The sequence below is a fragment of the Talpa occidentalis genome, unplaced genomic scaffold (genome assembly GCF_014898055.3).
Source record: "Talpa occidentalis isolate TD23 unplaced genomic scaffold, MPIMG_talOcc4v2.1 talOcc4.2, whole genome shotgun sequence".
NCBI classification, from domain to species: domain Eukaryota; kingdom Metazoa; phylum Chordata; class Mammalia; order Eulipotyphla; family Talpidae; genus Talpa; species Talpa occidentalis.
Window position 1 is genome coordinate 142,076,169 of NW_023602073.1, and position 12,880 is coordinate 142,089,048.

Below are 12,880 nucleotides of genomic sequence, written 5' to 3' on the forward strand. Positions count from 1 at the left end.
TAGCATCTGAGACTTGCAGTAATTGCCATCCAAAATTGCAAATATTTATTTTTAATAAAAGTTTAGGTTTCTATAATCAAATACAGTCAAATGTTCCAGGCAAGGCTGGACCATCATTGCATGAGTGAGTGCCAGCAAATTCTTTATATTTCTGTGAAGTGAGCGTAAAATCCTTTGGAGGGAAACATGCCCTTTAGTAAATGAAACAAACATAGAGCCCCTCAGGGGTGAGGCAGGAACACACCCTGGATGCCCAGAAAGTGGGGATCGAAAAGGAGAGGCTGCCTGCGTCTCTTTGTTATGCACGCTCCCCCTCTCCCTAAAGAGGCTCCACCGTGTAGAATGACTCTTCTGTTGGCCACACTGATGAACTATTTACCCCAAGGAAGTGCCTCCCCCATCAGGGCACTTTGGGGCACCTTTCTCTGCTTCCCAGTAGCAGGCTTGCTGAGGCTGGCAACCAGACAAATTTGGAGGCACGGGGAGAAATAAAGCGAGTTGTGGGTTTATTAGGAAAATGCACTAATATGTAAGGATCTTTGGGGTGACACTGAGAAGCACGTTTGGATGTTACATAGCGTGAAAAGGAAAGTGTAGCAAGGACCTTCCTTGCTAAACCCCCCTTTCATGCACAAGAGCCCTGAGTGCTGCTTCAAGGTCCCTGTCCTGCTGTGCAAACTAAAAAGTGAGTCACCTATAAACGGGGCAACTCCTCTGTCTCCCTAAGGAATTTTAATATTTTTCCCAGGCTGAGAGTGCACGCATTTTCCTGACTGTTTTTACTGCAGAAAGGGGATCATGGGATTTGAGGAATCCTCAGCTGTCCCGGATGTCGGCAACTGCCGGGAGTTACTTGTTTCCTTATAACTTTTACCTTCCAACCTAGAAGCCACAGGAGGTTCGCCCCCACAGCACCAGCCCTGGAGTAATGGACTCCAGAAGCTGGACCACATTCTGCCCTGGAATCCCGTACAGGGTGGTCAGCCCGCAGGCCCCAGAAGGCCCGGCCTCCAGCCCATCCCCACCCCTGCTTCTCACTTGCTGAAACCTTTAGGAAAGAAGACAGACCCTCATTCTACAGAGCGCCCGAGGACACCAGAGCCAAGCACAAGGAGAGAACATCACGTTTTAAAAATAATTAGATGAAGTGTCTTTAAATAACCCCTCTCCTGCTCAGTCAAGAGGGGCGGGCTGCTGGAAGAGACTGGCAGGAAGGGCAAAGGAGTCTTTTAAAATTCAATGTTTAAATCGTTTGGCACCTAAACCCTTAATTAACCTGGAAACACATTGGGTATGTCCCCACAGGGGCAGCTGGAGCCTTTTGCACAGGGCGCTGCAGATGGTCTCCCGAGGTGGGGGCTCAGCTCTCACCCCACTGCTGCCAGCACTGCATCCCGGGTCACAGGGAGAACACGCCTCCCACTGCAGTCCATGACTCTGGGCACCCCCACAAGATGCTCATAAACATCACCCTCAGTCCAAAAAGTCCCATGCACATTGATCTAGTGAACAAGTACAAACTGAGCAATTTTAATCAATGTTCTTGCGGACAAGTGTGGATGTGTATATGCATATATACATATATATATATCAAAATTGAGAATTTACAATTGGATCTGATACATTTGGTCTAGGCGTGGGCAAGTCCATGGACGGGGTAAGTCTTAAGTAGGATACATTTCCTTTGGTGGTGCTGTGACTAATGTAGTTCTGCTGCATAGACGGAACCCTGAAGGTAAGTTCAGCTATTCTGGAGTCCTATGAGAAGAAAGCGTGTAGCATTCCATGAAGCCAGCACAGCACGTTTGTGCTGTTCCCTGGAGATACCAAAGAGTGTGAATTTTGTGCCTAAAAAGGGTGAAAATCGCACTGAATCAGAGGCACCTCCTGTGTGCTCTTGCTGCCTGTGGGAGGTGTCGCCTAAAGCAAACAAAAGAAGTGAAGTTAACAGCAACTAACAAGGAATCTGTGTGAAGTCCAGGCCAGGAAGTAGGACTGAGTTCCAGACAGAAGATGCCCGAAAAGTCCAATGTCCATCATGTGGCTGACAGGGGGGCTGGGGACACAGTCTTTCTTTTCCTGCTCACACCCCCTAGTGCAAGTTAGTCGAGGGACCGGGCAGAGCGAACGTTCACTTGATCCTTCTGTGGTTACCACTTCCCGGGAATGGAGACCCCACACTCGTACCAGCCCACATAGTAGTAGGGGGTTCCAAAGCCAATGCTGCCGAAGCTGACAGGCTCCTGGCGGTACTGGCGGTAATAGCCTGGAGGGATAAAAGAAGGAGAGGAAAAAAAATGCGTACATGATACTGTGGTTATGACAGGAAGTATACTTGGTTTTGTTCCCACCTCCTGGCACAGAACTCTTAAAATCCTTGGAATTTCCTAAGTGGTAAGAATGATAAAGATGTCTTGATAATCACATTAAGCTCCTTTAGCCACACCTGAGTTTATGGTAATGAGGTGACATTTGAAAAGCACCTAAGGATGGGGACTGGTCGCCAAAGTACCAACCACATGCCACATGATTTGGGGGACTGAGCTTTTAGTCCCACCCCCCCCCACCTCCAGAGTGGAGCAAGAGCTTGAATTCAATCACCAATGGCCAATGATTTCATCAATCATGCTTATGTAATGAGACTTCCTTAAGAATATGGTTTGGAAGGTGAACTATGGGTACCAATAGCTATTGGGTACCAATAATTCTGGAAGTGCTGGGAGACCAGTGGTCCAGACAGGAATGGAAACTCTGTGCCCCTTCCCGGTTACCTTGCCCTGTGCATCTCTTCCATCCATCTGGCTGCTCCTGAGTTACATATTTTTTATAGTGAACTGGCAATCTAGTAGGTAAAATGCCTCTGAGTTCTGTGAGTTGCTCTAGAAAATTAATTGAACCAGAGGAGGGGGTCTGGAGCCTCCAACCTGTAACTAATGGATCAGAAACACAAGTAATAACCTGGACCTGTAACTGGTACCTGAAAAGGGGTGGGGAGGGGAATGTTGTAGGACTGAGCCTTTCACCTGAGAGATCTGACACCAGGTCTGGGCAGAGAGTGTCAGAATTTAATTGCAGGACACTTAGGTGATGTTGGAGAATCACTTGGTGGTGGAAAAGCCCACATTCAAAATTGGTGCCAGAATAGTAGCCTCAGAAGTGCCCAAACCAAAAGGAGCAATTCTCATGCTTACCACCTCCATTCAGTTCTCTTCTCTCTATGCACAAGTAGAAGATTTTAGCCAATAGCTCTGGAGTGCTCACTGCAGAGCAGGCCCCGAGCGGGGGCAAGCGCAAGTTACCAGAGTCTCACGGGTCCTCACAGTGCTTTGTGGCCACCTAAGCTCAGTCCTCCAAGGTTTACTGTGCTGGACTCTGAGATCTATAGAGTAAATATCTCAAAGGAAAAACTACTTATCACCATCTCTCCCTTGAAGTAGAAATGTGATGGTCCAACCTCCTTACACTTGCAGTTGAACAACTGCTCCCCCTGCTTTGGGCCTGTTCACTGTAAATAAAAGGTTACCTGCCACTCTACCTGCAAAAGCATTGACTAACCAGCAGCCTCTGTTGGGAGCCAAATCTGGGACCAGTCATAGAAATGCTCTGAAGTATGAGTCATGCATAGAATAGTAACCCTGAGGCACCACAGAGCTTGAGACAATTAACAAGTGGGATGGGTTTTGTAGAATAGCATGATGGTTAATTGTGTGTGTCAGCTTGACTAGGCTATGATACCCAGGTACTTGGTCAAATAGTATTCAGGTGTTTCTGTGAAAGGATGATTTAGGTTAAATGAATGTTTATATCAGCAGACCTTGATTAAAACAGGGAACACTCCACAATATAGCTGGGCCTTTCCCATCAGTTGGTGGCCCTAATAAAAGAGGACTGACCCCCCAAAGAGGGAGGTTCTCTGCCATAGACTGACTTGGATGCTGCCTACAACAGCAGCCCTTGCCTGGGTCTCCAGCTGCTGGTCAACTTGCAAGTTGGACTTGGCAGCCTCTACAATCTAGTGAGTCAGGTCCTTAACATACATCAATTTCTCCTCCCACTTCCCTTTCTAATTGGTTCAGTTTCTCTGGAGAACCCTGAGTAATACACTTATTTTATACTGTTTTGTGTATTTTACTATATTTTATTTTATTTTATTAAAGATTTATTTATTTATGCATACAATAATTGGAGTACAGGCCAGAGGTATGGGGGGATAAGAGGATTCACCAGAGATGGAGTGGGGAACAGAACAGGCAGATTGACTGAAACACACTGCTGAGGGGAGCAGCAGGCGTGTCAGGGGAGGTCTGCTAAGCCATGTGGGTTGCTCCCTGGCCAGGGATCGAATTCATGCTGCAGTGGCTTTGGTCAGCTTCACAGGTTGCGTCTTAACCCCTTGAGCCACCAGGGAGGCCCCTATTTTACTATATTTTAATTCTTTGGAAATGGGTAGCTTGTATGCCACCTATGCTATTTTTCTCCAAACTAAGAAAATTGATAGACAGACCATCTCAGGTCATGAAAAGGTCAGATCACCAAGACAAGTACACAGCAGGAGAGTGTCAGACTTCACTCAGTTGTTCTACTTCTTTGTTGGTTTGGGGGCTGGATGAGTTGAAAACATATGACAGTTGTTAACCTTTGCTGTGAATATACTCGTTCTCACTCATAGTGTTGCCATGATCCAACAGTTGAGACATTTTCTCCTGCAGCATTTCATGGCTAATTTGCATTTATCTTTCTTTCTCTGTCATTGCCATTGCCCGACTGGGAGGGCCTCCAACCTTTGCGTTTCTAGGTAGACTTTATCACTTGACCCAGACTGTCTTTTCTGAAAACTCTCCCTGACAGCCTCTGAGTGGCCCTCTGACCTATGACTATAATCTGCACAATTTCCTGGCAATAGGACCATTGTACGATGTCACCCTTGTCATCATCTGCACTTTAAATAAAGTGGTTCACTCTTAGTAATCTCCCTCTGTACCCCCCACCTCCCAAATCCACATCCCATTTCAGCACATGGTGGGAATATTTTGTCAATTCCTTATTTTTATGATTCCAAATTCTGCCAATATCCATCTTCAAGTGGCAAAACAAGGCAAAACTACCATGAATTTCCCCCTATATTAGCCATCCACTCCCACCCCCAGTATAACACATCAGGCCTTTGTTGGCATTACCTGGAATGGTAGGGAGACCTTCTATGTAGGATTGAGGCCCTGTTCTTCCATCAAGATGTGAATCCACAAATTGGCAATGGTCTTCACCTCTCCCCCAGCTGTCACCAATGCTGTAGAATGTGTCTGAATAAAGAACATAACAGGCCAGCGACTGGTCAAAAGATGTCACAACTGGTTTTCACAAGTTTTGGAGACCATTTGAACTGGATGCATTACCTAATTCTATGTGCTGTACTTTCCATGTTTGAACAGCAGTGATAATGGCACCATCTTCATAAGTGTTGTAAGGATTCAGTGAGATCATGAGTGCTAAATACTGATGTGTTCAATAAATGGAATTTATTTATATTATAACAAATACAGGTTATACATAGTAGACCTTTATACTCCTTAGTTTAAAAAAGGAATAAACTACAATAGTCACAGAATATCATATAAAATATTTATGAAAGATGTGAAGATCTACAAGAATAGAAGGACCTGGTCTCAGACCCAACTAGCGGTGGGGTACGTGTCTGGCATGGGACACTGTCCGCGGTCCTGAATCGCAGCTGCACAGTAGGGCAAAGTTGCTCTCCCAACCCTGGGATACCAGAGATGGCTGTTCAGCTCTTTCAAGAATTGTAAAGCAGGGGAGGAAAAGGGTCGGTGGGAGGGAAAGGAAAAAAAGAGCAGGGAGAAGCAAGGAGACAGTGGTTGTTGGGAGAGGCATATATGCTGAGAAACTGCCAGAGTGGGGGCTGATAGGGAGATTTTTCTTTGGCGACATAGTCTTGAAATGATCAACACTAATGAAAACACTCTCCCCTCCCCCCCAAAAAAAAAACCTGACTTATGACAAAATATAGACCAGTTGAGGGATTTTTTTTAATGTGTGTACTAAAAAATTAACGGTTATGTAAATTTTGAAATAAAAATGAAATTTGTGTAGGAGGTGAGTCAAAACCATCTCTGTAGACAAAAGAGACAATAACAAAAACAAAGAGAAACCCCACCAACTGGGAGAACATTTTTGCACCCAACACTAATGATAAAGGACTGATCACAAAAATCTGCAAAGAGCTGATGAGACTCAGCAACAACAAAGAAAATAATTCAGTCAAAAAATGGGCAGAAGAGCTAAAAAGAAACTTCTCTGAAGAGGAAATACAAATGGCCAGCAGACATATGAAAAAATGTTCAACATCACTTGTAATCAGGGAAATGCAAATCAAAACTACCTTGAGATACCATCTCACACCAGTGAGAATGGCACATATTAAAAAAACTAGCAACAACAAATGTTGGCGAGGATGTGGAGAAAAAGGAACTCTTGTGCACTGTTGGTGGGAGTGCAAACTGGTCCAACCACTATGGAGAGCTGTGTGGAGATTTCTGGACCTACTAAACATAGAGCTTCCATATGATCCAGCAATTCCACTCCTAGGTATTTACCCAAAGGACACAGAAACATCAATTCCAAAGAGCACCTGCACTCCTATGTTTATAGCAGCACTGTTTACAATAGCTAAGCTTTGGAAACAACCCAAATGCCCAAAAATAGATGACTGGATCAAGAAGATGTGGTACATATATACCATGGAATATTACTCAGCATTCAAAAAAGATAAACACATGCAATTTGCAGCAACATGGATGGCACTGGAAGGGATCATGCTCAGCGAAATAAGCCAAAAAGAAAAAGAAAAATACCGGATGGTCTCACTCATAGCAGGAATCTAGAAAACTTAAATAAGGGACCAGGAAAATGAATATAAGAAAGTGAAAATCAAAATCAACAAAAAACTATGAACCAGAGACACTTTTTGGGGGGTGGGGGGCGGGAGGGGAAGGTAAAAAAAAAAAAAAAAAAAAACCATCTCTGTAGAAAGGCTATCTTGAAAATGTTAGTACTGCAAGTTAATTGTTATTCTTTGTTTTAATTCCCTACCAGGATAAAAGAATGTTTTTATTCAGAGACAGAACAAAGAGTACTTGATGCTATCGTTCACTATCTACATTTTTTTTTCTCTGTGAAGTTGTGGCGATGGTGGGGACTGGAAGGGGAACTTAGATTTCCAGCTTGTACTCATACAAATTATTACTGAGTTAATGGCAAAAAAAAAAAAAATGACTTTCGTGTTTCTGGATATCAGTGTAAGAACTAGCCCACAAAAGTGATGTATCTTCAAGCCAGTGAGACACAATGGGCCCATGCCTCAATGTGAAGCGACTACCCAATAGAATGGAACCCTTTCATACTTGCCAGAGTTGACCATCCTCAAAGACCTACCTTTCAGGTTGTCACTGAGGTAGATCTTATACCTCAGTGAATTGCAAAGAACGACTCCCACAAACTTTCTGTACCATGTCCGCTTCACGTATTGCCTCCCGTGGCAGTCGGTGTGGCCAGGGTCATGTTTGAAAGCAAATGGGATCCAGATGGGCTCACCACCTAGACAGTGCAGATACACCTTGAGGGAGGTGGCCACAGGGCTCATTACGGCCCAAAGTACCAGTAAGTTCCCTGGCTTCCCTTCCTCTCAGGGCTTTTTGGGGTGAAGTGCTCCCACTTCTGGAAGGAGTGCCCTCTTTCTTTCTCCCCTTCTTTCTTGCACTAACGAATAATCAGTAGTCTCTTTCACCTGAATATGATTTAGAAATACAGCTTACCCGAATATAGTGAATCCCTTCACTAAAGGATTCTGGGAGTAAGAAATCCTTTAAGCCTCAAGGAAAAATAAACTCTGGGGGCAAATTTGCTATCCTACTCCCCATTCCTGAAGTTCCTCAGCCTCCTACTGGTCTTATCACTCATCAGTCCTGCCGTGAAGTCAGCAAGGGGGCTTTCCTAGTTTGTTTGAAAAATGTAGTAAAAATTTGTTATACACTTGCATATTTTGCTATCGTTTGATCCATTTGAAATATTCAAAAGGATGATGTAAATTATTAAATGCAAATATTTCATAGATATTGACCATCCCATAATGATTTTGTTTGAAGACATTGGGTTTTTTTTTTTGGCTCTGTTAAAAAATTCCCAGATCATTCTTTTCCCTGGATCACGATATTGGCCCTTGACAGGGTACAAGGAAACCCTGGAAACTGGCAGAAAACTATGAAAATGTAAAAATAGTCCAGCATTTCCACTTGTGAGTAATTATAACAATCTTCTATTCAATATTCAACTTGACAACTTTATCAAGAGAGAAACTTACCTGGTGGCCTCACAACAAGCAGTGGATTGTCTATAAAATGAAAAAGAAATAGTTGTCTTCAGTATTGTATTTCATGACCATGTAATCATTAAAATGTTTTTTGTAATTACACGAGTTAACCAGACTGAAATAAAAACAATGAAATGTTATTTCATAAATGCCAATATTTCCCCTTAGTTTTTATTTTCTAAGCATTTCCTTTTGAGGAGTGGTCTAATTATATTGCCTAGCTATTTATATAGAAGCTTTTTGTGGGTTTATATGTGAATTCCATTATATGCAAATCCCTAAAAATAATCTTTTGATACTGGCTACTACAAAATAATTCTACATTCATTATTTGCAAACATGTATCTATCTTGAGAAAAAGATAGGCGTTTTCTAAAAAGGTAAATATGTACCTACTTTATGATTCCTCCACTGCACTTGTAGGTATTTATCCAAAAGAAATTAAATCATGTCTATACAAATACTTGTTCCTCAGTCTCACCCAAGACAATCCTATTAGAGTCTGGAAGGGCCCAGATTTTCATCTCTCACCCCTGGGAGGCCACCAAGGTAGAGTGGGAGCAGGGTGGCTTGCCTCTTGGGAAGTGGGTGGCAAAGAGCTTTTTTCTCAAAATTTTGCATTGCAGTCTCAGAAGTTAGCTTCATATCGTTTTCTACTGCAATCTATGTGATACAGATTTCAGATGTTAATGTCTGCTTTTTATGGATGTGGATGATTTTTTTCTATAGACTTTGCCATGTTAATTCTGTAGATGCCAAAAGACCATTTATTTTTAGGAAATGCAACCATAGACACGTTCTTGACTCAAGCAAATTAGCCCTTGATAATGAGTTCGTCTTCCTCTCTCCTAGCTATGAACAAGAAATATGCTTTCTTGATGAAATAGGTGTAAATATTTTGGAAGGCCTTTGCCTATCTTTCCAGTTCAAAATATATTCCCACAGAAGATTTTATTTTTCTACGTATTCTGATCCTGTACTTTCAAATCTCCACTTAAATATATCTTCCAGTGATAAATGTCCTTTCACCAGGCATCTTGCAGTGACAAATGTCCTTTCACAGAGGAAATAATCTAGCCACTTGCAGACAGAGCCATTGCCATATGGAGCGGGCTTGGCCGGGCTCCCAGGGTCTCTGGTGTGGAGCCACAGGGACAAAGATGGGCTTCCTAGAGGGAGAGGTGGCGAGGCCAGGCATCCAGACTGTCACAGGTCTGTGGAAAGGCTTCAGGCCACCACCACAGGCATGTTTTCCTGGAGGGCCGAGAGCCTGTACACCAGCATCCCAGGCCCGAGCATGAGTGCTAGTGTTGCTTATGATACTACATGGGCTTTGGATTAAAGTCTCCACCTTAAGTGAAGACATCTCGGTCTCCCAGTAAAGGAAGCATCGTAGGGATGGACTCCCTGGAAGAAGCAACTGCCTCTGGCCACAAGACAGTTGTACTCTTCAGCAGTTTGAAATACAAACAAAATTATTTCTGTGACTAAATCTTTTTCAGATAGATTTAAACTTATCTCTCACACGTGGCTAAAAACTGGATTTTTTTTTCCCCTTCATTGGAATTTGAGCTTTCTATTTCCCAGACATTTCCAAAGAAGACTTTGATTTCATTATCCAAGTTTTAACCCGGAGAAAGAAAATACTGTTGATTTTATTTATTTACTTACATTTTAAAAGGACAGGTTTGTTAGGAAAAGGAGAAAGAAAAAGAGGCGTCTGCGCAGTCCCCGGCGGCCAGGAGAGCTGCCAATGTCGACTTAACAGAGAGGTAGCCGACGCGGACTCATTCAATAGAAAGGAAAGGATTTCACGTCATTAAGGTTTTCTCTGTTACGGTTGTGATTCCTGATTATTTGCTCTTAAGAAAAGGAAACAGTGATTATGTGAAGTCGTCCATACCTGATTCTGTAACAAAAGAGACCGAGGGGCTGACAGGTCCATAGCCATGAGGATTTTTGGCTTGAACTTTAAAATAATACCTGAAATTGGAAGAAAACACTTTTTGAAACCTAAGTTTGACTTCTGCATGATGAGACTGACCCCCCAAACATGGAGCCCAGCTTTCCACAAATGCATGTACCACTGCTGTTTCTTCATATTTTTTCTGGGCTTTCTCATTTTTTGAATAGCCTTTTTTTTTTTTTTTTTTTTTTGCATAGAGGAACCAAGGTATGGGCCAGAGGTGCAGGGGTAGGGAGGAAGAAGAGAATTCCCCAGAGACAGAGTGGGGAGCAGAACAGGCAGATCTACTGAAATACACAGCTGAGGGGAGCAGCAGGCGAGACAGGAGAGGTCTGCTGTGGGTCAGCTCCCTGGCCAGGGATCAAACTCAGGCGTGGCAGCAATAGCAATGAGACTTAACCCCTCGGCCACCAGTGAGGCCCAGAATAACTTCTAAAAACAATGCAATTAGCGGCACAGACGTGCGGTTAAAGAGAACTGAAAAGGCGCTTAGACAAGTAAGGCCCTCGCATGGGGGTGTGCCCCAGGTGCGCAGGGCTCCCCGGGGAGATGCTCCTTTCTTCCCCTGCTCTCGTCTCAGCTTGAGTCCCACACCCTGAGAAGGAGAAGTTGGGGCCACAAAGTACACGCAGAACACATTTGAATTTTGACTGAATTCTTATCACTGGGTCCTGGAAAAGCAGGATGGCCGACCCAGCAGTGCTAAAACTCGTGGTTGGCAGAGAGCAGGGCACCCAGCCAGAGGCTGCCTCTGCAGTGGCACTGACCCATCGATGAGGCTCTGGGCATGGAGTGGGCACCGTGGTTGGCTCTGCAGCCTGAAAATTTCCTGAGTTTCGAGGTCTGTGTCTCAAAGAACCAGGGGAAGTGGAAAACGCCTGGAGAGGTTTTGCTGTGGGATTGATTTTTGTCTTGGAACAAAGAAAGCGCTAGAAAGCACATTGTCTGAATGAGCTAGTTCATCTAGGGAAGGACTGAGAAACCAAGTAGGTTGGGTTCCCAAAGCAGATACTTCCTATTCCTATGAGCAAGGACAGGAAGTGGTGGTCAGGCCATAGCGGATCCTTCCAGGAACCTGTCCAACTGTTCCTGATCGCCTGTTTTCCCACCTCTGGGATTCCAGCTGTCGTCTGTTGTCTCTCAGTCCTCAGCTACTTACAGGCGAAGAAGGGGGAATGAAATATCCCTGGAGCGGTGGTGTCCGCCATTTTAGAGCCTCATGATGAGCCTCTTCCTGTGGCTTCTTGCCAGCAGGAGTCACACTTCACTGTTACTAAATGCTTCACTTAAGACAGCAGATGGCACGCGCTGATAAAAGTGCTCTGCGTTAGGGCATCCAGGGAAACAATGAGCAGGCGCCTCCAGCCTCTCCCTTCCTGGCAGTGGAGGCCAGCCCTTGCCCAGGGGCTAGAGTGGCCATAGCTGCCCCGCGTCCTCCTGGCCCTTCCATTCAGGTGCCAGGCGGGCATCCTGGAAAGGAGCTGGGGTAGCAGGTGCGGCCCCTGTCTGTCATGTGGGAGCAGGTAGGACAGAAGTGACAAGGGGCTCCGAAGGTCCTGCGGGAGCAGCCTGTCCAGTCTCTGGCCCCCTCTCCTCACCCTCCACATCAGCCTGTTTTCCTTCCACAGACACGCCAGGCTTTTGAACAAACTTTCTGCCGGGAACAACATGGCCTCACCCTGCCCCCACCTCCTGCTTATCTGGCTTCCCCAGGAATGGTAACACACCCGAGGGTGCCCTCGGACACATGCATGGGGGACTTTTCCCCCTCAAGGTACCAACCAGTGAATGCTTTCGTTTATAAACAATCTGTCTCTTGTCAAACTCTGGGCTCCAAGAGGGCCGTGGTGCGTTTCTGCCCCTACTGAAAGGATCAGTAAACCGCCTCTTGACATGATACAAAACTCAACATCAGCCCAGCAGCAAATGGTGTAGAAAGAACACTGGGCTGGGCAGGGGAGGGCAGAAGACCGGGATTCAAATCCTCCTGCAAGTCACTAAGGCGTCTCCTGCTGTCTGCAGCAGCCTGTCACTGCACACAGCTGGAAAACTGCATGTTGACCCCGTTTGCTTCATGACACTGCTTCTGTTTCCTTTAATCAATTTACCATCGTTGTTAAGGAAAAATAAAGATAAGGGCCTTCTTGGTTTCCTATTTTGTGACTTACTCCTTATTTGCTAAATTCTGACGTTCATAATAGCTATGAACACTGGGTTCAAGGGCACCCAAATGTCACATTGAAATGAGGCAATAAACCAACAACCCAATCGAAAGCTGGACGAAAGACCTCAACAGGAACTTCTCCAAAGAAGACAGACAGACGCCCACAGGCACGTGGGAAAATGCTCATCATCACCATCAGGGAAAGGCAAATCGAAATCACAAGGAGTGACCATTCACCCCTGCGAGAATGGCCCACATCCGAAAGCCTGGCAGCCAGAGATGTTGGTGAGGATGTGGAGCAAAGGGGGGCCCTCACATACTTGGGGGGATGTCACTTGGTGCAGCCCCTGTGGAAAACAGGGCGGAG

At 44.9% G+C, this 12,880-nt stretch overlaps 1 protein-coding gene across 1 annotated transcript in view; it reads right to left on the reverse strand.

Annotated features, from left to right (window-relative positions):
- Positions 1–1,416: 1,416 nt before the first annotated feature.
- Positions 1,417–12,880, reverse strand: part of FNDC1 (fibronectin type III domain containing 1) — an 80,147-nt gene continuing 68,683 nt past the window's right edge. Inside the window, exons 20-24 of the mRNA XM_037518793.2 lie at positions 10,287–10,366; positions 8,375–8,404; positions 7,450–7,611; positions 5,178–5,300; positions 1,417–2,266 (exon numbers count right to left, since the gene is read on the reverse strand). Of these exons, the coding sequence (XP_037374690.1) occupies positions 2,151–2,266; positions 5,178–5,300; positions 7,450–7,611; positions 8,375–8,404; positions 10,287–10,366 (511 nt within the window). The 3' untranslated portion in view covers positions 1,417–2,150. The remainder of the gene's footprint in view (positions 2,267–5,177; positions 5,301–7,449; positions 7,612–8,374; positions 8,405–10,286; positions 10,367–12,880) is intronic.